The sequence below is a fragment of the Struthio camelus genome, chromosome 1 (genome assembly GCF_040807025.1).
Source record: "Struthio camelus isolate bStrCam1 chromosome 1, bStrCam1.hap1, whole genome shotgun sequence".
Classification (NCBI taxonomy): domain Eukaryota; kingdom Metazoa; phylum Chordata; class Aves; order Struthioniformes; family Struthionidae; genus Struthio; species Struthio camelus.
Genome location: NC_090942.1, coordinates 14,622,064 through 14,648,774, shown reverse-complemented (window position 1 = coordinate 14,648,774; position 26,711 = coordinate 14,622,064). Strand labels below are relative to the sequence as shown.

The 26,711-nt window shown below is 39.7% G+C and overlaps 1 protein-coding gene across 1 annotated transcript in view; it reads left to right on the top strand.

Annotated features, from left to right (window-relative positions):
- The window catches only part of RELN (reelin), a 294,455-nt gene that overhangs the window by 49,584 nt on the left and 218,160 nt on the right, over nucleotides 1-26,711 (top strand). The window contains exon 2 of the mRNA XM_068931206.1: nucleotides 164-274. Coding sequence (XP_068787307.1) covers nucleotides 164-274 — 111 coding nt within the window. The remainder of the gene's footprint in view (nucleotides 1-163; nucleotides 275-26,711) is intronic.

Here is a 26,711-nt window from a genome sequence, read left to right as displayed (position 1 = left end):
GTTAAAGTAACTAAAGTGTCATAAGTACTGGGGGAAATCAGGCAAATTTACTGTGTGGAACACAGTTGCGACCTAATTCAAGGGTAAGAGTGTTTACAGAATTATACGAGAACTTAAATACTGCTTATAAATAATTGCAGATATTTTATTTCTCTCATTTCAGTGACTATTTCAACGAGCACCTTCTTTGATGGCTTACTGGTAACAGGACTCTACACATCCACCAGTGTTCAGGCTTCCCAGAGCGTTGGTGGTTCCAGTGCTTTTGGCTTTGGTAAGTCCAATGTAATTTAAATTTGATCCTGCTCAGAATTCTGCAACCCACGGTAATAAGTATTTGGTTGTACAGAGCGTGTTAATAAGAACACAGTTACCTGAACAGATTTATTTAGACTGATTAATCAACAATGCCTGAAAGTTAGCAGGAGTCAGTGAGACAGGGCAGTGGTGGTTTCTTTAGATAGTTTTTATTTTTTCCTCTATTTTCTCTTTCTTTGGTCAGCCCTGGTACTGATGTACTGAATTTATGAATTTAGAGAGGGAGACGTGTCAGCAGAGGAGCTAATCAACATAGTAATTTCTAAATGGTATGGTATTTGGTATAAACTGAAGCATTTAGGTCAAAGCATCTAACTGCTCTTAGACTGAAAAACTGATTCCTTTGAGCTCAGTGTAAACCTACTTTCCCTCGTCACTTAGCAGTTGTTTCTTTCTTACAGCTAAAATGCTGATTAACTTATTTTATGTAGCCAATTATTTTCCACATAGAGAAAAATAATGTTTTACTAAAAAGGTAGGAATGGTTTTTGCAAATTTAACATATACTTCAAGTTATACGGTTACATTCAATGATAGAAACTAGGCCAGTTGTTCTAAGAACAACTGCTTTTCAAAATCTCTTCTAAATTTGTGTAATTTACCACTATACTTTTTGCAATTCATTATTTGTAACGTTCTTTATGTTCTTACAAAAAAATCTAAAAAGAAAGAATGAGTGAATTAGCATCACAGGGATATTACCATCTATATTGAAGGAAGAAGCCCATTACTGCAGCTTGCGTGTTTTCATCTTCTACTTCCAAAGTTTTACCTGCAGCTCTCAAAATTTGCTCAAGGTTTCTGTTTGTGCATTTCTATTTGTTCATCTAACTACTGCCTCCAGTCTCCCACTTATCTGGATGATATTTTAGTGGTCTCAGTTACTTTGGAGGAACTTCAAGTGGCCCTTAGCAAACAATCCAGGATAAATTTACAGAAATGACTTCAAAGTTGTATCTCTGATACCCACTGTGGTTCATTTGCAGTAACATATTTAATAACTAATTAATAACTTATATATTTAGTTTAGTTAAATACATAGTTTTCCAGAAGTAGTAGTACTGCTCTTTCCCCTTGCCCACAGTATTCTTAACAAGATAAGCAGGATCGGATAGCGTAAGAGAGAAGGAGAGCACTTCTCTCTGAAATCTCTAGGATGGTCAACTTACTTGCAAACTATAATCTTGCAATAAAATAGGTTCTTGTGTCTTGTCATTAGGGAGATCCTGACCCTTTACTGAAAACTTGCCAAGCAAGGTATACATCATGTTTAATCTCATCTAAATCATTTATGAATGAAGATTAAGTAAAATATTTAAGAACCTAAATTGCTTTGTGCATTTACAAAAAATATGTATATATATTTTCGTAAACTTGTGCCTTTGTTCATAGAAAGGGATTGTTATAGTGGGTGTCTCAGAGTGTCAGATGTTGAAGGGAAAAGACACATGGCCTTTTTTAATTTGTCAAAGGTCGTTTTCTAACTTTTTGTGTTATTTCAACCGTTCGGTTGTTGGTAAGATAATCAACAACCAGACTGGTTAAATGTGTGTTCTATGGACCACAAGAAAATCAAAGCCTACAGGCTGGAAAAATATTAAAGCTTATGATATGCAAAAGCAGTCACGCATAGTTGAAACTACTTCATTTTGCTTGTCGATATGAATTCTGAAACATAATGCCCTAGGGAGGTCTACTGTTCATTTACAGATATTCCTTTATCCATTTCAGGGAAAATCTGTTTCCATCTATGACCTTTCTTCTGAACTTTATGCAGGCAAGTGGTAGGGTCAGTTGTGTTACAACTGTTAGCTATGCAGCATTTTAGATAAAAATCTCATTGTGCTTTTTGTCTTTGCTAGCTCCTAAGCTTTGATATATATTGAAGAAAACTATCTGAACGAGTCTGAAGAGCTGATGCTCTTGTGCTCCGTCTTTGCAGTCACAGTACAAAGTGAACAGTGAAGAAAAAATGGCAATAGCTTGTAGATTTAAGGTTGTATGGATGCTCAGTCCATGATGTACTGAGGGCTGCCAGGACGGGAACTACGTAAACTTGTTCTTTCTCCTCTCTGCAGTGAGCGACGAGAAGGCTGACCTCTCCCAAAAAGCATTGGGATGCTCTGCTCTTAAAGCAATTTGATACTTCTAAGAATTAACACTATTTAAAAATCTACAGCCTCCAGGAAAGTAGTCTCCACAATATCTAATACACTATTTAATATAATAATAGGTGGGAACGTCATTGCTTTGTTTTCTGAAGAAAACGCAAAGTGCTTTCTCAAGTGAGCCTGAATCCATTTGTTCTATCATCATTTTTAATTAGCAAGGGAGCAGCTTCTCCTTTCCATTGAGTAAAGCATGATGTTCAACTTCGGTTTAGCTCATTGGAAATTAACTTTCTAAAAATGTTGAGGACTGTATAAGATTCAGAGACCTCAATTTGAAGACTTACGTGGCTTGTCATAGAGTAGATAGGAGGGCCAAAGCTGGCCCTTTACAAGTCTGGAGATAGGAATATTCTGAAATTGGGTTGATAGCGGTTGCTTACAGAGCAGAGAAGAATGTTTTTTCTCCCTTGCAAGCATTACCATTGAAATGCTCTTGTCTGTGTTACACAGGAGGTCATGCTAGATTATCATAATCTTCCAGTCTGCCCTGACTCTATGAAGTCTTCCCGACATACACAAATCTGCCTTTTGTGCCATAAATTACTATATTGTGGCTACAATTATCTTTTAATTACCTAATGTAGGAAGCCACTTGATGAAGGCACAATCATTGTCAGTTATCTTAGCTGGTTAACCACATCAAGAACCTTTAAAGAAAGAAAATAAAATATATTAACACTAACAAATTTAATTCTTATGGTTATGTTTTCTTTTTCTTCTTTTCTTTTCTTTTCTTTTTTTTTTTTTTTGGTAGCCAAACAAATAAAGTGCTTGTGGTTTCTGCTGTGGGATTATACTAACATGAAACTTACTGAAATATTTATTTGGAAAGCCTTTTAACTCCTAACTGCATTAGGGAGAAATGAGTAAGCTTTTTTGGATGAAACTGAATAGTGTCTTAAGTATTCATTTTTTTTATCCCAAGCTGAACCTTTCTTTGGGTTCAGAAAAAGGTAAAGCCAATTTTGTAAAGCTAAAATTAGAATTGGGACAACACATAAATGTGTATTTGAAACCTCGCTGAGCAAGCTGTGAGCATTCTTTAGCACAGAAATGAACCTTAAATCTAGCTTTTAACCATAGTGTTTCTTTTTTTAGTAAGATCCTTTGATAGGACAAGTATCCTAAATTGCATCTTTCCATTATCGTTTCTACTCTTATTTCCCGGTCAGTCCAGTGTGCGTCTGGGTATTGGTTACGCTTTCCCTTCAGCTTTACACTTCGGGCTTCGTTCCCACTCTTCACCTTCCCCTTTTTCACCTCCCCTGCCCCAGCGTCAGTCCCGCCCCGCTGCCCTCTGGAGCCGTGTTTTCAGCTCCCATGGTGTCTCTCCACCACTAGGTCGCCCTCCCTTGGTCCACTCCTGGCACGGGGAGCCCGGGCAGCGTTCAAGTGGGTGACACTGGGTGGCCGCGCTCTCGCTGCTTGTTGTCCTCCGAAAGCGGGAGAGGGAAGGGCTGAAAACGGGGTTAGAAAGCTGCAGATCTGGTGGCAGGGCTTGACAGGAGTGACGGCTTACGAACGAGATTAAGGTTAAATGGGTTTGGCGGGTGGTAGGGCTACCTTCCCGTAACTTGGGATAAGTACGAAAATGCAGTTAAACTTCTCCAAAGCCTTATGCACTCGGAAGCAAGGAACGCAGTATCATTTCTGCAATTAAAGGAGAAGATTACAGCGTAATCCCTCTGCAGTGATAAGGAGCCCTGTGTGCTGAGAGCCTGAAACCGTCTCATTACACGAGATAGTCCCGTCTGACAGGCTGGAGCTAAGCCCGTGTGCTGGGCCACGCACATCAAAGGTTGCCTTTGACCTGCCAGTCACACCAAATCTACTCTCGTTCAGGTTCTTCCCAAAGCTTCGCAGCTCCCTGGGAGATAGTCACGTCATGCACGTATGACAAGTTGTTTAAATTTTAAGTTTGGTCTAATTAGTTTCTTTCTTATTTGCAAACGGCAGTGAAAACCATAGGCCTTTATAGGTCAGTAAAAATATATCTCATTTTATGTAAAACTGTTATTAATTACTAGCGTGTTTACATTTTAGTAAGTCCAGAATAAACAAGTTATTTTAGGATAATATTTGTATATAATTAACCTTTTAACCTAAAATTAAAAGGTCCTTCTGAAAGTACATGGGCTCTATTGTTTGTGGTATAGAAAGAGGATTCAGAGCTCTCACTACACTGGAAATTGTTGCCAGAAGTCTAATTCAGTAATAGAAAACCTGTGGTTTATTTTCTGTATAGGTTTATACAACTTACAATTTACTATCTTTTAAAACAGATGTCTCCTTTCTGTGGCAAGGACATAAATGGCTGGTGAATTTTAGGTTTTGTTTAATTCTGTGGGCTACTTTATAAGAACCTTTGAGAGCTACCTGGAAGCGTTTTAATATCTGAACAGGGGGATCACATCTGCCAGAAAACAGTAAAATAAAACAGAATATGAAAGTTAATCTTTTCGAAGGCCATCTTGCAGGCCTTTCTCTCGCAGTTCATTGTCATAGCTACTGTAAGTAACACACTGAGTCTCAGTTTTTCTTTTAAATTAGAATATTCCTTAAAATATGGTAGGTAAAAAATTTGCTAGAAGAAAGCCTGGGAGGAGCGATCATCAGAAGTAATTTCTCCGCATTACACTTCATCTTACATCCTTCTCCTTTCCAATGATTCAGGCAGTCCTCACATAATCCCTCTGCTTGGTATGTGGGTTACGCACGTGTTTATGGGCCAGGCCAGGACGCAGAAACCCTTAGCTTGAAATCTGCAGACGGGGACCGTTTCCAGCCTGGCGCTGTGCGAGCTCGGCAGCGGGGAAGAGGCTGGAAGCGGTGCCCCGACCCCTTACCCCCGGAGTTTGGCAGGACCTGCGCCGGCGAGGGGGCTGCGGGCGCTTCCGCGCCGGCGCCGCCGTGGTTTTGGCATCAATTTGTACTCCAGCAGCCGTGGTTCTGGGGCAGTGTTTTGCTTTCGCATTTGGACAGATAAAGGAAAATATCCCCCGCTAACGTTGCGAGGAGATGGACGAAAGCCAACTGCTGGATTTTTCTGTTCAGAAGTTGCGCCCTCCTGCTCAGTCTTTGCCCCTCCGTACTTGTTCGCAGCTTTAAACAGTAAGGAGTGATCTCTAAATGCCAGCTCTCAAGAAAAAAAGTTTTCAGCGATGTACGTAGTACTGCTCTTGAAGAACCGAAATTGCTGCAGAGCCCTGTTTACTCTGGGACGAGCCAAACGGGCTGCAGGACCCTCCCTTCGCGCCGGGGATATTTGCCAGAAACCAAACAGATGGTAAACTAGGAAGAAATGACCCTCGGCATCCTCATTAGAACAGTTGGGGAAATTTTAATAGGCCCCCGTTTGCCTTGTGCTGTATCTAATACCCTTTGAACTGCCACTTTTTTTTGTTGTTTGTTACAAGTCAGCTACTGCCATGTACATTTTAATAGGGATTATCAAATACAATTTGCCCAGAAGATGTACCGGCCCTCCGCTGTTAATTAGCAAAATTTAAATAATCACGGAGTTCTGGAATAATTGGAAAGAAACACTGTTTTTCCTGCCAATGCATAATTACTAATTAACAGGAAGATAAAATATCTGTATAGCAGTCATATCTTGGAGAATTTGTTAACAGTCAATTAAATGGTGAGTTGGTGCCAAACTGACATTGGTCAAGAAACTTTACACACGAGTTTAGTTTTGAGGTACTCCCCCCATAAACGGTCTGTAACGAAATTGTAATGACCGTAAAACTTTCAAAGTTTGTGTGTCGTGACATTTAATTTCTGTTTAAATGTACTCATGGCCAAAAGTTGACCCTTTCTGCAAAAAGTGCTTGACTGTCATGAATGGTGCGCCTTACAGAAAGGATTTCAACTTTATTAACTCAACACGTTTTCTTTATTGTGGCAGAGGTGGTGATCGCCCGTGCTTAGCCACTGAGGAAAGGAGGACTGTGTCCTTAAATATTTCATCTATTAAGAAAGAAAATTCCCCAACAGTGAATGTCTGGGGCAGACAGCAGTACCCAGAGGGTGGAGGAACCAGTTAACTAGAGAGAACCTACACGGAAAACACGTGTATCGTCCTAGTAGGAGTCTACTTTGGCCCAGTCCCAACCTTAAACTCATTCACTCATTTCTGCAAGTCCTCTTAGGGAAGAGCAGGGGAGGGTGACCCCGTTTTCTGTTTGGCCCAGTGACTCCATCACAGGAGCAGGCGGTGGGCTAGGACAGGGGTGGCACAGGGACAGTCCTCCTCCCGCCTCCCGGGTCCTCTCTGCCCAGGCCCCCTGCGGCAGGAGCCACACAGCCCTGGCTCTGGGACATCAACACCCAGTTTTGGCTACTGTGCTGAGAAGCCCCAAGTTACTCTACAAATTGACAGACGTGAAAGCGAGGGATGATGACTCCTCTCTCTTTTTTTCTATAAATGTTTTTTATATTTTTTTTATAAAGCATTAAAAGCTTTGAACGACTTTACTGTCATCTTCGTGAACTTACAAATACACCTGTAACTCCTACTAGCAGCAGTGTGGTCAAGGGGGAAAAGGAGAATGATGTAGAAGTGTGGCACACGTAACATTGCTGGTATTGGTTAACTTGGTTAACTTTGAGTAGTGAGCGCAGGAGAGAAGTTAGCACTACTGGCAGCACTTAATGCTTTGCATATGAGATGATAGGTGGTCACTGCAGTGGAGAGAAGGGAGAATATTTTACAGCGTGGCAGTGCTCGTAAAGGAGCCCCCAGAGTTTTTAAACAAGAAAATGCCTTTAGAGGCAGTTTTACATAGCTAAAAACCGAGTGCTAATTGACGTGTTGGGGCCAACTCTGGTCCAATTTAGAAAATGCATTTATTTGGTAGTGATGCTCTTCTAGTTTTTATATACGTCTGTTTTTCTCCATTGGGATAGCCAGAAAATGGTATGGTGAAAACTTAGAGCGTTGTTGAATTTTTATGTGATTTTTTTATTGCATTTTAATTTTTAATAAAAAGCATATAGTAAAAAACTGATGTAAGAGTTTGTGAAGTGATCAGATCAGTTTTTTGGCTATTTCATATTCCAGAGAAGATTTTGGTCCCAATAAGGCATGGAATTCATTAAAAATATATTAAGAGATTAAAATATTCATTGTGACAGCTTGGTGATTTTTTTCTATAAATACTAACAGCTATTGGAAGTGGTAGGTAATCCTTTTGTAAGTGTGCAACACTGTAGATCCTTTTAATAGTCTAAAATAAGTTTATATTTATATATATAAAATACACATCTATATTTTATATGCACCACACACACACACACGTTTTTGTTCCTGGCAAACTAAATCATTCAAACTCCTGTTTTCATCCCACTTTCAAGTATCATGTTTCATTGCTGCACTCTGAATGCTGCAAGTCAGCACATCCCAAATTTTTTTTTTTGTTAAAAAAAAAAAAAACAGTTTCAGTGAAGGTTGTGGCATTATCCACGTTTTACCAGCAGCAAATTAAAAACAGGGACTCAGATTGAAAGTATGCTGTGAGTTTGGTATCCACTTTAAGCTGACTGTGATCCCATTTTCGGAGGTAGTCAGCGCTGCATAGCGATCCGTATGTTGAAGGCTCCTGTTAATTCTAGCGTTGGCCGAAAGGGCTCAGCACTTCCCCAGGCCAGCCCCTACGTATCGAGCTGCGCACCCAAAAAGTGAGATGCACTCAAGCAGTGGCCGCTTGGGGAAATATGGTGTAAGCAACAAGCTTCTGGAGACCCTGAGCTGGGGGTGAGGGCAGAGCCTGGCTCTGCCTTCCTGGGGCGCCGCGGCTCCCCCGCCACATCCAGCGGGCTCTTCCCCCGGGCGCCTCCGTCGTGCACTGCCTGAGGCACGTACCCCATGCACAAGACAACATCCGACTAATTAATTAAGGAGCCAGAGCTGTATCCCCAACGCTTCAGTCACGCACTCTGTCCCAGCTGCCTACTCGCAGGTGTGACCCCAGAACATCAAGTTCCCTGGGCTGCGTTAGAAGCCTCTAAGTGCCCTCGCTGGAGGCTTTACCGAAATTCTGCTGTGATTAAGAGACAGCCAGTGGGGACCAACCCAACGTACCAGGTTGCACTTTTACTGCATTGATTTCAGGAAGAAACAGACAAAAAGCAGCTGGAAGAAAAGGAAATGGGGGCAGCCAGGCAAGGAACTGGGCTGGCAACTTTCTGCATAAGAAGTTAGCAGTTAAAATAGTCTGAGGAGGCCTTGAACTGCCTACTCTTCTATCCTTGGACTCATCTAAGGGAATAGCAAGAAATTGCTGAGAGTGATTTAGCTTTTCAGCTAGTTCTCCATGATGCTCTTTGTGCACGGGGAAATTTGTGGAAGTTTGCATAGCTGCTTGTTTTCATTGAAATCCTACTTTAAAATTCTTTTTTGCTATGTTTATAGGTGAATCACTCCTATTTGGCATTGGTTAGAGAAATGTCAGTATGACTCAGTTATCTTATTATTATTTTCTCACTATAATACATTTGTCTTATTTGTTCACCAATTAGAGTGTGATCTCTAAAGAAAGGACTTTGTTGTTTATTATTCTATACAGACACACTGGCACAATAAAACTCAATCTTTAGCTGTTCCTGACTTATTATAATGCAGATAACAGTATATAAAAGTCAAGGAAAATCAAATTAAGCCTTCACTGATTGCAGCAACAATAACAAAATATATTCTCCTCTAAAAGACATTGTCATTATGCTTTGAGAGCTACATTCACATGGATTGACAGGCTGAAGTTGAAATAGCATGGCAGTTCCTAGTAACAGAGAAGTATCTTAATAAAGTGAGGAGAAAAAAACATCATCTAGAAATTCAGGGGCATCCTAAAATTGAATTCTGTGTGTGTATGCCTCAAGAATATATTAAGCAAATGTTCCCACAGCTGTATGAACCTCACACTGCTAATGTGCCTGCCTGCGTCGGTCCTTGTCCTGTGCCTGTTTCTGCGATGACGGATTGTCATGTTTTGCTACAGTCAGTCAGAGCCCCCTCTTCATGACTGTCCTATTTTGCCAGGCCTGTTATTTTCCCTGCGCTTTGTGTTTATCAGAATGCGATCGCATAGTCAAGCTGAAATAACTGGGCTTTTGGCCTTCGTCAGTTCAGATGCATCGAGGCCTCCTGCAAATTTGAAATGATATTGGGAAACGGTTGTTATTGTAATTTCGAAGACAAGTTTGTAAACTAATTTCTGGCTTAATATGACAAGCAAATGTTGAGATCAGACTGCTTCCCCCCACATCTGCCAACTGGTTAGTATAAGTAGTCAAAGAGAAGGGATTATGCCTCTGCATGGGCACACAGTCACAGTCACAGGTTGTGCCACACCAGACAGGTGTTTCCTGAATACACCGTGTGCCTGAGGCTACTAGATGTGGGACTATGTGGACGTGTGAAAATTGAGAAATTGCTAAAAAGCATTTGTTCATACGTGAGCATCATCTTTCAAGGGTGGTGTCCTCAAGTCCTAAAATGGGTCCTATCCAGCCTCCTTGCTACAAAATTTCCAGGCTAAGATTGTGAAGAAAAAGGTGCATCAGATGACGTCTTTACTCCTTGGGATAGGCTTGTTCCTTGTTTCTGCTAAGTTGGATTTTATTACTGAATAAAATCCGTTACTCCAGGGTGATGATATCAATCTAGGTACGTCTCGGCACTTTACTTTATCAAGTTCTTGAAAGAAAAAGAGAAATAATTATGTTTTTTTTTTAATTAAGTATATTTGTGTTCATATTTCTATTAATTTATCTATCTGATTTTATTTTTGATGAACTACTGGACTCCTGTTCATGTGGACAGTGAGTTTTGCTTATGAAAAGAAAGAAAACATTCCATCTAATTTAAAACTATAATGTCAAGATATTAAAATGCATATAAAATAGGAACTGATTAAATTTATCATATGAATCAGTGTACTATAATCCTTGTGTCCCATTTCAACTCTTACGAAAAACAGTGCAATTATTAAAATCAAAGGCTGTTTTTAAGCCAAGCACATGTCCTTTCATAAACCCAAACCTGAGCTGGCTGAATGCCTGAAGGAAACAAACCTTTCGGAGAAAACCAGGTGACACAGGAAGTACATTATCAAAGCTCATTGCAGGAAAGGAAAATGTTTCACTGCTGCGTTACTGAGAGTGATTTTTCAGATAACATCAAATTACGTAGCTGAATATTGAAAGACTTTATGGTGTTTTGGGAAGACAAGGCATTGGTCAAAGTGCCGTAGCTGAATTCAGATTTCAATAGTTTTATTTAAATAACTGTTTTTGATATTTCCTCATGGCAGTTCTAATGACAGAATATCTACCAGATTCCTGCTAAAAGCTCCATTTGGCTGGTAATCTCTAGTTCTTGTGTATAATGTAGAGTTTTTAGTGCTATCATGGCAAAAATTTTCTGTAATGGTAAGCCATTAATGCTAACTCTTATGGCAAATAGTGCAAAATATAATTATGTTTTCTATGACCATACTACTTTGGCAGCATTAAAGGAAGAGCTGAAATATTTTGCACAGGTTATTAATAAAATCAATGATTTGCTCTTCTAATGTTCTGGGATTTGTTATATGTCTATTCTGAATAAAGAACCGACGCAAATGTATGGTGACATTACAGGCATACTCCAGTCATACGGCATCACGGTCACCTTGACGTTCTCTGACATGCTGCAAAGATGATGTAATTATTAGAAGACTAAATCAATAAATACTGACTATGAGCTGCTAGGATGAAAATACAAGCATTAATGAAGTCTAGGTTAAAAATTCTTGAAGAACGATTTTATTCTGCAAGTCTTAATTTTTAGAAAGGTTAATTCTTAATTTTGATATGAATAGTAAATTGTTGAAATTATGCTGTCTGCTTGCTCAGCGTTTATACATTGAAGTCATTATCTCTGTAGATGAAACTTTACTATCTTTAGATTTCACAATACTGGTCTTGGATGAGATTTCTCCTTGTCAACTACCTACTTAAATTTATCACTTAACATGTAAGAAGTAGTATCACACGCAGTAGTGACCAACCAGTAATTCACTTGTACAGGCAGCTTTGTAATAACCTTTGCTTAAGAAGGGCGAAGATGTAATGAAGTCTTTAAAAAAGTCTTCAGTAATATTGTGTCAGAGTTCAGCCAAAATAAACCAGGATGTACTACACAGAGGAAAAACTGCTGTAGCTGCAGTTTTGCCCAAGACTATCAGAGAGGTGTACGATAGCCTCTACTGAAGTTTGGCTAAAGATTTAGCTTGAATATGAAATTCAGATTTGCGTTTAATAATTCTACTTATCAGATATCATATAAGTGTGATAATCTAAGTTACTTTTTGCTTAGTATGGGGCTACTGTTTATTTGTTCTCTGCTGATATACTCTGAGCAGTCTGTGCTGTGTTTTTTAAGATTCAAGAACTGTTATAGCTTTTATCATGAGAAATATTTCTAGAGAATTTAGTTATTCTATTTTTTACATTTTTAAAAGCAGAATTTTTTAGTGTTTTTTTTTTCCATATTTCATGCCTAGCTGGACTCCTCGGCTAATTTCTGAGGATCTCTTTATTAAATACTTCATTTTTTGCTGTGTATAATATGGAGACTTGGGTGATGGGCTGGAAGCTGAGGCACTCATAGAGCAGAAGTGCCTCCAAGTGCCCAGATTTCCAGGGACTGACGCTGAATTGCGAAGTACTTTTGAGGAGCTAACGTTCTGACACTAGCTGCTATTTTTCCAGAGGAAATTTGAAAGACAGCTGTCGTATTCAGTTATGACACCAGGGCTGTGGCAAGAAGCTGAGCTAGTCACCCTGGGCTTCCTGTCTACTCTGGGGAGAGAAACAGGCACTTTTGGGACATAGTTCATCTTAACCCTGAAGTAGCCATCTAAAGTAGTTGGATGACTTTTCTCCAAAGCTGCATATTTCTTGCCACTGATTTTAGTAGGAACCAAGGTGACTAGCTCAGCTGTGGACGCTAGAAATCCAAATTTAGGTAAGAAGAATCTACCCTTATTACTATGTCCTATTGACAAATGCAAACATTGGCGTTAAAAAAAAAAAAAAAAAGAAGAAGAAGAGAAAAAGAAAGGAGAAATCCCTAAACGTGTTATGTCACAACTACTTCATCATTTGGCAGAACAATGTAACACACATCTAAAGCTTGGAGAATGCAAACCCTGCCAGGAAAACTATAGTGTATTATAATATTATATGGTATCAGTCGTATTATTCATTTTTTGACTAGCTGTGGGGCAATTTTGTGGAAAAATGCTAATCTAAAGGGAGGTGTAGATGCACTTGATAGGGAGGATAGAAGATGCACAAGATACATACTGTTCTTAACAATGGCAAACAGAGAAGCATCTTAGTGAGCTGATTAACCAGGGAAGCGATAGGGTTAAACTGGAAGCTCCTGAAGCTTCTTCAATTTGCAGTTGCATAGATATGCTCAGGGTAGAAGTCATAATCATGACACAGGGAAAAAAAGTTAGCTAGATTCAGTGAGCTTATATGGATAGAACAGATTAGCTCGTAAAAATTGATGGACTTCATAAAATAGAACACTTTATTGCAACAGTTTTTGATTTAATAACATAAGAAGCATTTGATATTTAAGAAAATAAAATGGTCGGTGCGTTCCTCAGAAAATTAACTTTTAAAATCTTAGCTGTCGTAGTAAGATATGCATACAATTTGTCAGAGGGGGCAATAGTCTGGAGGGAGAAAAATCTCCTTCAAGTAGATTATAAATATGTTAAAAATTTAATGCAGACAGGGAGGTCACTGGCATACTGTCTTTGGCCTGTAAAAGGGGACCCCCTTCCTAGCAAATTTATTTGAGTTAATATCTAAAGCATAAATTTACGAACCAGCCAGAAGAAATGGACTATGCTGTTTGTCCTTTAAATAAAATGATAACAAAACTCTGACTCCCCAATAAGAGCCTTTCCCATCCCTTCCCCAAAGATGATTTAAATTCAACAATCTGACTTTCCTATTTCTTGACTTTTCATGTGACTGAGCTTTAGAACGTCAACATTTGTTAGTAAAATTTGGAGACTGATATTGTACAATTATGAAACATGACTTTGGGAATTTTAGTATAGCTTCAACTCAAAGAAATTTATATGAGTGTAAAGAAACCATTCAAGCACAGATTTTTAAATTTGAAAAAGAAAGCTTGAATTCTGTCGTCTGAGACAAACTATTGCCAAAGAAAACTGAGGCTCATATGAATGCCTCGTCTTTTCCCTTCTTTCACTGTCTTTAAGAAGGTGAATATTGCCTTATTACGCTCCTAAGGAAAAAAGTCACTTCAAAGAGATTTTAAAATGCCAGCTGGGACGGAATTTGCATTCACACATCTGGCATTGCCCGGCCTCCAGTGATTGCCAACAGAGGACATGAGATCCCAGCAGGTCCTGTGTCCTATCTGTCCACCACTGCCTGTCTAGAACATCTCAGGTGGCATTAGGCGTCATTGTGTGGTCAATACCGTCCATGAAGTTTAAGGAATTATTGGGTTCCCTAACGCAGACAGTCGCTGGTCTGACTCGACCTCCACTGGCCTGTCATGGAGCCGTGACACTTCGCTCACGCAGAGGTGCATCTAGATCATCTCAGGCTGGAGCGAAATCCCACCCCGGCTTTTCTTGCTCAGAGACTAGTCAGAGCACTCTCTGATTTTGGTAATGAACAGCTTCATAGCTCAGCCTCGGAAATAGCTGAAGTGCAGCTGCAGTTTCCTTTAAACATAGCTTAAAAATTACAGGTCATGTCTTTTTTTTTTTAATAAGTAAATAAATTTACTACTTGAAATTCTGTTTAATGTCACCTTGCTGGTACATGATAAGAAAGAGGAGGAAAGATTACTGCTAACAGAAATTGCTTTTTTGTTGGGCATGGAATTCATGCTATTGCAAACCCTCTCAAGTGCTTTCTCAAAAGCCGGAGTTGAAGAGTCTCACCAGTACAAGTGGCTTTTCATGTGTTGTTTTATTGACTCATATTTGATGGTTTCCCATGCGTATTTAAAGGCAGAATTCCAGTCCCCAGTGAGCGACTCAGAAAGCATTTAATTTTGAAGTGAACTCCTTGGCAATTTCCAGCTGAGGCATCTCCTGATCAATTATAAGAGAGGGGTCCAGGTTTATGAGTCCTACTTATTGAAATTTTCTGACACTCCTTTATTTTAAGCCATCTGTGCTTATTAAATCCTTCATATTCCCTTATTTAAAAGAACAATGTTTATTATTTTAAAAATTCCACCAATGTATCAAAACATCCATTAAAAACTCATTCAGCCAATACCCACGTTCATAAATTAGTCTAACACAAATAACAAAAGGTTGTGCTTCATTTTCATTGTCTGTTTTAATAGACAAAAATTTTTCTCCTTGTTTTGCAAGTGAAGAAAATGTGTACTATTTTGTCTACTTTATTTGTCACAAAATGAAACTTATTGAAGGCAAGTAGTTGTACCAGATAAAATATAATCTCTGAACTGATAAAAATGGGATGCTATCAACTGGACATTTTCAGGGGAAATAATCATAAGCGCAGTTTTATGCATTCCTCAAGCCACACGAAAAAAAGCAAGAATAGCTACTGTGGTTTACAAATATTAATAATAATTCTAAACACAGAACTTGCATTTTAACATTAAACTCTAGTCCATTTTATTGACAGTTTGTTTCTTGAGGGATTTTTTTTTTTTAATTTATAGTTCTATTACAGTTTTCGGAATAACAAAGTGCAAAACTATCCAACTAATTAGAAGAGCCATGACATTCAAGAAACTGAAAATGGATGGCATGGGAAGCTATAAGTAGTCTAGAGATTTTTCTAATCAAGGAAAAATAGCTTAGGGTCTTCATAAGAAGATTTTGTATTTTTTGTGCCCCGAGGACAAATAATAAATCTTGAGCATTTCAGGAAGTCAATGTAATGAAATGACCTTTTTCTAAAAATTAAGATTTTAGGAAGAAAATGTATGATCATGCTGCAACTGGATTGCTATTGAAGTAAAGCACTGCATCACCATTTGCTATGCAACAAGAAAGGTACCTGTAGCAGGATTTATTTAATCTAGTTAGACAACGTTTAGCTGAAATATTATTAATAAGCGCTAACCTGTCTTTTTGTGGCTGAAGCTATGGTTCATATTCCCACGAAGTACAAGAAAAATAGTAAATATTCTTTTGGTTTCCAGGTAATTCTTATTTTTGGCAACCTGATCTAAACACTGCATATCTGTATATGATCTAACCCTGACATTTCTGTTCAGGGTTTTCTGGAATTTGAGCTTCACTTTGAAACAAAATATGAAGAATTAATGTAAGATTCTAAATATGAATTTGTGACACTGACAGAGGGCTTGAAAACTGTATTGGTTCTAAGATGATGCCATTTTCTTTTCTTAGAGAGGAGATAAGATACTGGCTTCAGGGCTCGATCACAATTTGAGTTTGATTCATGTTTCAGCAGTCCTTACAGTTTTGGGGTGATTGGCCTACATCCCTGGTGAGATATCGCAGACTAAGGGAGTTTTGGGAGGAGTGTCAGGACAAGCTGGCAGTGCCAGGCAGCTGAAGCCATGTGGGACCGGCAAAGCCGTTCAGCGCAGAGGAGGCAAGACAGGACCGGCTTGGCCCCTGGCCTGCGCCAGAATGGCTCTGCATGCTGGCGTGCTCCACATCAGGAGGCACGAGAAGGATGTCCATGCCCACCTCGATGCCTGACCCCCGGCGTGCTGGGGAACCGTCCCCAGGAGGGGACCTTTCGGTTTGGCTCTGGTCCTCTGGTGTTGCAGGGACCATGACAATGATGCTGTAACTTGAACATCTGTAGATTAAAGCTCTGTCTTCAGGCTGGGTAGACTCTTTTTATCTCTGAAATTCCTATTGCAAAATTGTTTCAAAGCCTCATTTGCCTACTGATTAAAAAAGGATCTAATTTACAGTAAATTTATTCATGTCCAGTTTATACCCTTTGTTCTTATACCATGATTGTCCTTTAGCTTAAACAGCTCCTATAGAGCCGCCCTGTTATATTTAGTCATCCTCTCTCTAAACAAGACAAGCTTTTTCTGTCTTCTTTTATGGCATATTTTACATTCTTCTCATCATCCTAGTAGTCCTTCTCTGCAGCTGCTCCAGCCTAAGTTAATCTTTTTTGAACACAAGCATTCATAATTACGCACCATAATTGAAGTGATGTCTTAGCAATGTTTTACCAGTACCGTACCCTTAATACTCCTCCCATCATTTCTTGAAATAATTCAGCTGATACATTCTAAGACAGTGTTTGCTTTTTTTCACATCGGTAGCTCTTTGTCGTGCTGTGATTGACTGATGTACATTGGGTTTTCTCCTCCTCTGTCATTTCCAGGTTATAGCTGAAACTATCATTGTTGCTCTCTGAAGTACCTGACCTTACACTTTCTACAAGAGGCAATGGATCCACTTTATATACTTATTTTCAGTGATTTAGCATACTCTCTGTTTAAAAAAGGAGCATCATTTATAATCTTAGCGTGTCTGGTTCAGCGTCCAGGGAATGGTTCTTGCCGTGCCTTTTCCACTGTTTCTGAAGATTCGTTATTAGATGATGTTTTCCGAAATCCAAACACTTCTAAATTTTGAGAAATAAATTATAAACTATAGAGATTGAGCACTGTAAGTTTTTTAGAATCTTTTGCAAGTCTAAGTGAAAGGTAGAAGGTATATTAGCTTTTCTCCAGTCTGTAGCAATTTTCAGCTTCCTTCAAAAAATGTGAACATTGTCAACAAAATTCTTGTATCTCTCAATTCCTTGTTCCTTGTTTTGTTTTGTTTTGCATTGTTTTTAAGGCAGACTCTGTTTATCAAGGATTCACGCTCTGTTTACCAGATTCCATTCCATATGACTATCCTGACCGCAGGGTTTGGTACAACGTGGCCAGTGTTCATATCGTCCAGAAAATGTTGTTTTGGTGATTTCGGATCTGCTTCCAGATTACTGATGAAAATGCTGACTAATAGTTATACTATCAGTACTAGTTAATGATGATTAATAAGTTGCAGCTGGCTTAAGTAATTCAAGTGCATAAGTATGCTTTGATATCATATTGGGTTTTTCTTCAAAATAAGGATATTATGTTTTTAAATAAAGTGTCTCAGAAAAGGCTAAAAGCCATGTTCAGAAACTAAGTGAACAGGAGTTGACAACTAAAATCAAAAGTTTCAGAATGTGCTAGACAGAAAGCATTATCTCAGTGAAAACAGATTCTATCATTCTCGTGCTCTGCTAATTAACAATGGGGAAGAGTAGTTATTGTATGAAATTTCAGGCAGTTCAACAAGAATTCACTTGATAAATACATGCAGAAAAATTCCTCTGTTAGTCAAATATTGTATTCCTTGGAGATCCCATTAAAAATTGTATCAAAGTTTAATTGCAACATACACCACATCATAGGCTTAGATGAGACTGAAAACGTCAAGGCCCTCCAAATGATTGGATTTTATGAAATAAAGTGAATCAGCAGTTGTCAAGAACCAGAGTGGAAGTCTGCAGATTTCATTCTTGGCTAAATGTTTGTACAATGCAGAGAAAAGGGTTTTTTGACAGTGTCACATTGCAGTGAAAGAATATTCTCATTATTTGTGGGATATTTTAGTTACAGAAGTCTATTTAGTACTTGACGAGTATGTACAGGAGCTCTCCGATTTTGTGAGCATACCTTACTGAAGAGACCAGTGCTGAAGAAGCCCCCAGTCAACACACCTTGGCTTTCACAAGCCCTGGTTATTTAATATGGAACTAGTTGTCTGCTTCTCTGATATTTTCTTGGATCCACTTCTCCTCAAGAAGGAAGGAGAGGACAGCTCTGTTTCAAAGTTCTCTAGGGAGGACTGCAATTTGAGAGAGACTTGAAGGAATGGATTAAAGGGATGGGCTGTGGGGCAAATCAGGATGGGGGTATTCCAGGTCTACAGAATGCACAAAGCCAGTAGTGTTGGAAGAAAGGAATGGTGGAAAGGTTGTGAGGGATGGCGGCTTGCTGAAGCAAAGAGAAAGGAGAAGTAAAGAGATGAGAACAGGAATTAACTGAGAGGAAGCTGTACAAGTCAAAAAGTATATCTGCTTCTTCCTGTGAAAATTTAATCCAAGAACTCAAATGCTGGGTTTTAGGGAGTTAGGATGAATAGTTTGGACAAAATGCATGAATGCTTATGTCTCTGCCTTCAATGTAGTGTCAATATAGGAATTCCAAGAATGCGCTGGAGTATGTGGCATAACTGCATTTTACAGTCTGATGCAACAGAGTCCACTGGTGAAGAATGGTATGTTCTTTCTGTGAGCAGCTATAAGAAAGAACCACATCACCACATTCGTAGCTCAGCAAAGCTCCACGGACAAAATGTAAGCCTCAAAACAGAGGTTTTGCTATTCCTGCTTAGATCATGTGACCAGAGAAAGGCTTTCCTTGGGAAATCTCAGCTGGGCAGAATTCTCAAAAACTATGAAATAAGGTTTTCTACGATTTGTTGGACTTTAAGACATTTTATACACAAAATTTTGTATAGTTGTTAACAACAGCAGGTCAAGGAAGGAAGCTATGATCAAACCTGTATATCCTGTAGTAGTTCTAACAGGATAACGATGTCTTATACTGTCCCAATTTATTCTTTTTCCCTATAAGACCTATACTGATATGAAGCACACATATATACCACTAGTGTACTTGTAGAGCTGTACTTATTTGACCGGTTTTCTTGTCCAGATGCTCCAAGACATTTCAGGTCTAGATTTGAATACAGCTGAGCATACATGCATGCATGATCTTACATTTTTAATGAATATTGCATCATAGTAAAAAGATCCACCTCAGCAACAAAAATTTGCACAATGAATTTGGGGGGAATGTTGAAGATTATTTTCAGCTTTCCTATAGTAATAGCGCATCATTTTTAAACTGTTGGTGAAAAAATAAATGTAGGAATGATATTATGTTCATTATATTACTGGGAGAAAAAAACCTTGATGATTTCATACCTATTTTCGGTTAAATCTAAGGAAGCTGAAAAAGAAATTTTGTGGCTTCACTGAGTTCATTTTGATCCAGGTTTCTTGGGAAAGTGTAGTAAGTTGTTTCTGTCTCAGTGGTTTCAGTCAATTTCATTCACATTATTTCGTATTAAAACTGTGGTTGGCCGCAGTGATCATGGCTCATTGCAGATTCCGACTTGTGGAGTGGTTACTCACCATGTGGCAAGCCACAGCTTCATTGGTTTTCACTGTCGTAGACCAGCCTTTGTTAATTACTAACAGCATCCCAGTCTGCTTCTTCTGAGACCCAGTCGGATGACATTTAATTGTAACAGCTTCCAGTCCTTCCCTGATACCAGTTACCTTCAGCATTTCAAAGCTCCCCGTGCAGAGCTCCAAATATAACCTGCCCCTCCCTACTTCTCAGTGATTTTTTGTGATGCCTCTTGAATTCCACTTTTTTTCACTGTCCCCATATACTGCTGCAAAGCCTTTCAATAACTCATACATTTTCATACTTCAAAAAGTAAATTAAATTAAATAGCTTTCCCTAAGTGTACGATTGTCTTAAAACAATCCACACAAGTTACGCGTCTTTGAAAACTGCTGTTTGCACGTGATCAGGAGGACTAGTTATAGAAGGATTTAAAATCTCTGAATACCTCACCTGTGGTGAATATGCAGACTGGGAATTTATATTGGCTCATTGACTCCCTGACAAGAATCTTTTTTTGAAAGTAAGTGCAAACAAAATGTGCAAAAAAATGAGCCAAGAAGAAAATAGCTGTACTTTGGGGCAAGTTAAGGGGAATCAGAACCCCTTTTCGCTGCTTACATTAATTTTATGTGCTCTATAATCCTGGTTATTAAACAATGATTAAAATTTTTGTGTGGCTGAATTGGGCACAAGTTATGGATCGCCTTCTACAGACCCCATCACAGGCACCTAAAATGTTTATAACAGGAATGTAATCATTTATTGTATGCGAACTGGCTCATTAAGCATCTAAAGTTTAGCTTGAAGTGGACTGGATCATTCCCATGGAAGTTATCAAGGGCTAACTGCTCAAGTATTTATTCAGTTCTCAAAACATTTTTACAACTTAATATATTCTTATCAGTAGCTGATCTAGGTAGCTAACAGCTAATTTGGAGATGCCCATGTGAGCCTAAATATTCAAAGCAGTGATTTCAGTATAGCCAGACTTAATGGTAGGATAGCCGTTATTTTACTTCAAATAAATGGGGAGAAGTTGCTGGTATGGATTTGACAGATCTGAGTTTGGTTCATAGAGTGTGTGGGGTGTTTCGTCTGTGTTTGCATATAATAGAATGCTTTATTTCTTTCAGTTTACTATTTTAAAAACCAGAAAATTCATCATTTAAGTGAGATCAAGGAAAAGAGATACATTCAAAAGTTAGAAAATATACTGCATGCTTTTCAGTCTTCCTAAATTTCATTCTTTCTCTGTGACTCTTAAAATATGTTTTGATCTTAGACATAATTTGCAAAGAGCTGTCTGTACTCTGCATTACATTGCACAGTGCTGTGTAAGTGGTAATGACCTGCACGTATCTCTAAAAATGCCCTGTATACCTCTGTATGCAGAGTACTGGCAGCCTTTGAGCTTTGGCATATTGCCAGTGCAACCTGCAGTTTTAGTGATGCACTGCTTGTGTTTCAAAAAATGTATATGAAAAATAGAAACAAAACTAGTTATGGCAATGATTTCAAAGTGGAGTATGGTGATTCACTGAGAGAAACTGCAAAATAAAGACTATATAGTGCTCTAAGTGTGGACCGTGTCAAATTCATTACAGCCACAATTATCACTCACAAATGTTCTCCCATGAAAATGTTACAGCACGGAGTCACTGGGAGATGTGAAGAGCTGAACATTACATTTAGAGTTGATATTATGTGATCTCAAAGTGAGGGACTACCTACCTTCAGGCAAATGAGTGAAACCAACCAGATGAGAAAAAAATCCCCATGCTTTTACAACATAGGATATAAATTACAAAGTGCCATCTTTACTAAACTTTGCAAACCTACAGGATTAATTTTCCATGGTTAGTGTATGTCAGTGCAATCATTGGTACTTTCCTAATTTTTCTGACTTTTCTGAAATAACTACTAGTAATTAAAAGGGATGTATGAATAATGATTTTATTTTCAGAGTTGCTTACCAAATTGAAAAACATTTTGAAAAAGATATTTTGTACTGAAGTGGTATTTTATGGTTTTTTTTTACTTTATAAGTTTCATTCAATCCAAGAAGTGTCACCTTTCTTCCAGATGAAAGAAAGACAGCTTCATCCCCTGCTATACTCGCTGTCTTGCTAAACTCTCCATCCTCTTCCTAAATAAGGTCTCAGAGGCTAAACTGGTCACCAAGAGTATGGGAGATTAAGTTCTTTTTTTCCTTCCATTTGAGAATATTCAAACTTACATCTCTCACTGACCAGAAGAGTATCCCAAGTATTGGGAAAAAGATAGCATGCTTTTTCTTGAGAGGATTGCTCTACTTTGACTTAGTAGTTAAAAATTAATCAGTGAAGCGAGTGAATCGCTTTGTCTCACCCACAGCGTGGAAAGCCATTCTCACTCCCTGCTCCATGTCTCGGTGACTGCTTTGAAGTACTTTATACAAACAGCTCTGAAACAAAGCTGTGAAATACCCTTAAGCGTGTGTTAGGCACTCACTGGAGAACTGAGAAAGGTCAGACGCACCTGGCAGCCTGTGCAGGCACTTGGAGCGTCTTGCTGGTAAATGTCCAAGTCGGCCGGTCCTAGGTGCTCTGAGGTGGGTACCTGAATTTTCTCTCCTGGACTGGCGCCTCTTTGGGAAGTGGGACATGTAGGACATCCCTGGGTCCTCTTGAGTCTTTGCTTACCTGTAGACACTGAGCAGCTTTCTCAGGAGGGCACCATGGTACTTGCTGCAGCCTCACCCCGGAACAGTCCTGCCTAGATTGGGTTTCACTCATATGAAATTAGGATTAAATCTACTCAGGCCGCACAGTTTCTTCAGTACAGTCTCCTTCTTCAGCGACGGTTGGCCACTACACCGTAGGAGAACAGTAATACTATATTAGCAGATTTTAGGTGCCTCCAAATTTTCCCAGTCAAAACCATCTGGTATGTTTGGCCCGTGTTTGCACATCAGTTGTTAACTCCTTAGTCTGTTCAGATATAGCAAGTATGCTAGTTACCAAAAACAGCTTCTCAATTATGTAATTTTAGTTTTGCTATCATAGTTGAACACGATCCAGAAGAACTACTTCCATTCATAAATACATTGTTACGTTCCACAGGCCCTGCTCACCACACAAAAATCTGTATATTAGAAGAGAGAACGACATGTATGTGTGAAGAAAGGCTAATATTTGTGAAAGCTGATATTACCGTATGAGAAAGCCCCACAACTACAAAGTTGTACATCTGGAAGTCCTAGAGAGAAAACATCTTAGTTAGCATACGTGAGGCTGACGAGGGCTAAGATTAATGTAAATTAGAAAACCACCTCATTTTCTGAACTGCTAATCTGCTTTGAAACAAAAAAAAAAAGGAAGGCAAGAGACCTAGAGATGTAGAGTCAATTTTTAACTTTTGTTACACCCACACTTTCCTATTGATTTTTGTTATGGTACAAAACAATAACAAAGGGAAGAACTTTACCATAGGACTGCAGCTCCTTGGCATATTTTTCTCGGTAAGGGTAGATTAGCAGGTCAAAAATCACAGCCATGTTTTGATCTTCATATTTTTAGCCTTCACTTTATATGCTAATGCGACTGCTGCTCCCCAGCATAAGTCCCTTGTGTGTTTGTTACTTTGAATGATTGTATTTTTAAACCCTTTTTAAAACTGCAATAAAATCTTGCAACATTCATCCTACTGCACTCACAGCTGGGTTGTTCGTTTGAAGAGGTAGGCTTTCAACTTAGCGTTCATTCGTGGAACTGAATTAAGCTTTAAGTTTAAACTCAATCATCTGGTTCGAAGACCCACAAAAGCAGAAGCATTTAGGTTGCTTGGCTCCCACTGAGGCCCCTGGATGTCACACAGAAATAGCTCTGAGCCCAGGAGTTTTTCCCGCTTCTGTCATGTGTCTTGAAATGCAACTCAGACCTTTTAGAGGTGATTGCATTCTTGTTTAGTCCTCTTGTTGCCATAGCATTGGCTAAAGCTTTCTTCTTTCCAGCAAAGCTATGAGATGGTTTGGAGAATACATTGCCGAGGCCCCCTGCACCCTTCTTTGTCATTGGTTGTGTAGCAGACCTACCTTTCACACGCAGGGCAGGATTAGCTGCTGTCACATCAACACTGACCAGTCTTCAGAGGTGAATATAGCTTGCTGGTTTAAAATTTCTTTCCTTCAGTGCTTTGTACCTAATTTTAAAATATATTTTGACTTGCGTTATGCTTAGGAATATGTAATGGCTGCACCGGTAAGCCAGCTTCCCGATCAGTATCGAGCCATAGCTAACCTGCAGTCTCAGAGCAAACTGGGACTGATAGAAGGGAAAACTGAGCGAAAAATAAGCTTTCTGTTGGTCAAGGGAACTGTCGGGCCGTGGTGGATGGCTCTAACCAGGATGTTCCTCAGGGGCCACAGGGCCTCATCCGTGATGGTTCCCACCGCTTGGGGCAGCCCCTGGTGCACGTGGCCTCCTGTACAGCCAACAAAGGCTCGGCTCGCAAAATAACCTACCGCCACAGTGGCAGTGCCACGCGGGATGGGCTGACGCGCCGCCGGGAGCGATTCCAGTGTCCTCCTGGCCGGGCCAGCCCCGCAGCAGCCCTCGCGGGCATGCTGCAGGGCTCACGGTGGGAATGGGGCGAAACTCACTGTCCCCAGGGGATACACCTGCAAATGGGTGAGCCAAAAAGTAGCTCAGTTATAGCACTCAGGATGGTATTTTAAAATCCTATACTGAACACGAAATGACTCAAGATTAACTTCTAAGAGCGAGTCATAAAAGTGCTCTTTCAAGGACAAAGACTTCAACAACAGCCTTTTTCCACAAAATCTCTGTTTCTGTTGATTGACAGAAGTTTACAAGAAGGTTGCTGTTCTGGGTAGCTCTCTTTTATTTGCCTTTCTCATATCAGAGCTGGAATTACTCTTGAATATTTGGGATTGATAATATTCTGTCTAGAAGAAGCAAGTTTCAGGCAGAGGAACGAAATGCAGAGTTACGTCTCTGCTTTCTTGCTACTCCTAACTGACAGTGCGAGTTGTCAAGATAGAAATAAAAGAAGTGCAGTGTTACAATCTTCTGTCTGTAGTAAGTGTGTCTTAATGCATACCATATGGCTGAGGGGCATTGCACCAGATAGATATGTGATTTTTTTCTCACTAGAGTTAAAAATAGCAATGTGGAAGTGAATGAGTAATCATTTGCTCTCCCTGTGTGCTTGCTGGCTGTGATTATTCTTGCCTGGTTTGGTGTGTGAACTTTTGTGTTTAGATTTGTTTCCTAAAAGTTTTGCTGCTGTTCTAATTGTATCCTGAGGAGTTTTCTTCTTAATGGGGAACAATCTGCTTTCAGTGGGCAGACATTCAAACTGATGGGCATACCGCTCCTCTTTAGTATCCTACTGAATTAAATACTCAACATTATAGTGCATTGCTGATTAGTGAGAGAGATATGGCATAAAGCTGTGTAATCATTCCAGTTTTAAAATACAGCAGGAGGCTAAGCAGACTATTGCCATTTGACAAGGGAAAGAGAACAACAATTGCCAGATTCCGCAGGAATCAAGTTCCAGTTTTCTGTTTTGTCTTGTAGTCATCATAGAAAAAGATATAAAAGATGCATAAAGAATTAAAACAACTGTTTGGGTGTTCTTAGATAAGGAGATTTTTTTTTTTCACTGGGAAAAATACCACAGATGTCAGCAAACTGTAGCTGATACTCCTGCTTTGGTGATGAAAGAAAGTGTGAGAAATATGTAGTAGGAAAACACTCTTGATTCTTAAGCTCCAGAATTCAACTCTGTTCCAGCTGAGTATCAAAACTGCCACCTCTGCGTCAGCAAAAAATTGAACTGATCACCCCTGTTCGCCCTCATGTACCTCCACGGGTGACAGAAAGGTGACCCTGTGCATAGCCAGCACTTGGGCGTTACAACCCTGCCATGTCCTTGAAGAAGGTCACTGCTGCACTGGCGGCTTGGTGCAGATCTCAGCCAGCTCTCAAGGCCACCCTTGCTGTTGCCTCAAGGCTCCTACCTGCCTCCCGTCCATGCTTTTTATACACAAATACATATTTGAGAGCATGCTTACCTTTACAGGCATGCTTGCTGCTTTAGCCCACACCCAGTTCTTACTCATCCCTTCTAGATGGGTACAGAGCACAGCCAAGATCAGTTCCTATTAATGTAGTGTGGATGCTTCAAGTGCAGCATACAGCCCTGGCAAAACCAAGTCACTGGGCTCAACATGCTTCATCCTGCTCTTAACTTCCCAGGGTAGATCCAGCACGTGCTGCCGTTGCCGCATTCCTGTGGCTGTTCCTACTGCTAGTGTTGGGCTATGGCACAGCTCTCCCTTTCTAAGTCTAACCAAGGCATAAAAGGCATTCGGTCTGCCACATTCAGGTATTCTGCGTGCGGAGTGGCAGTAGATCAGACTAAACTTACTTCCTGGGTTTCCATCCCGGAATATTGCCAGCTCGGAGAGGGCAGCCTGTGTGCTGCTTGAAGGTGTGCAAGCTGTCTGAGCTCCTCCAAGGTCTGTCCACCCCAGAGCTCATTGCTGGGTGACCACGCACTCCAGAAAGCCCATCACAACCTTCTTCTCAAAGACTTAAGGGAGGTTGTTTTGGTGCAGCAAAATGTGAAGAATATAGAAAAGAAATGATCCTTTCCTGTACTTTTAAACACTGTGAATGTAATAGATCTGTGGTTACAGAGGAGGCAAACCCAACGGTTTTGGACTTAGTACATCAGAATATTTAAGGAATGTATATGCAGTGTGAAGAACTGTGCTCTCTTGCACTGGTTAATGTGAACTGGCCAGTGATATCGTTTTTTAACCAGCAGTGTTGAATCTCAGCATAGTTTCCAAAAAAGAACTGCTGTGGACTGGCAATTTCAATTGAAATTCCTCCCTTCAACCCACAAAAACACATTTCCGCTCCCACTTCTCTCCCTGCCAG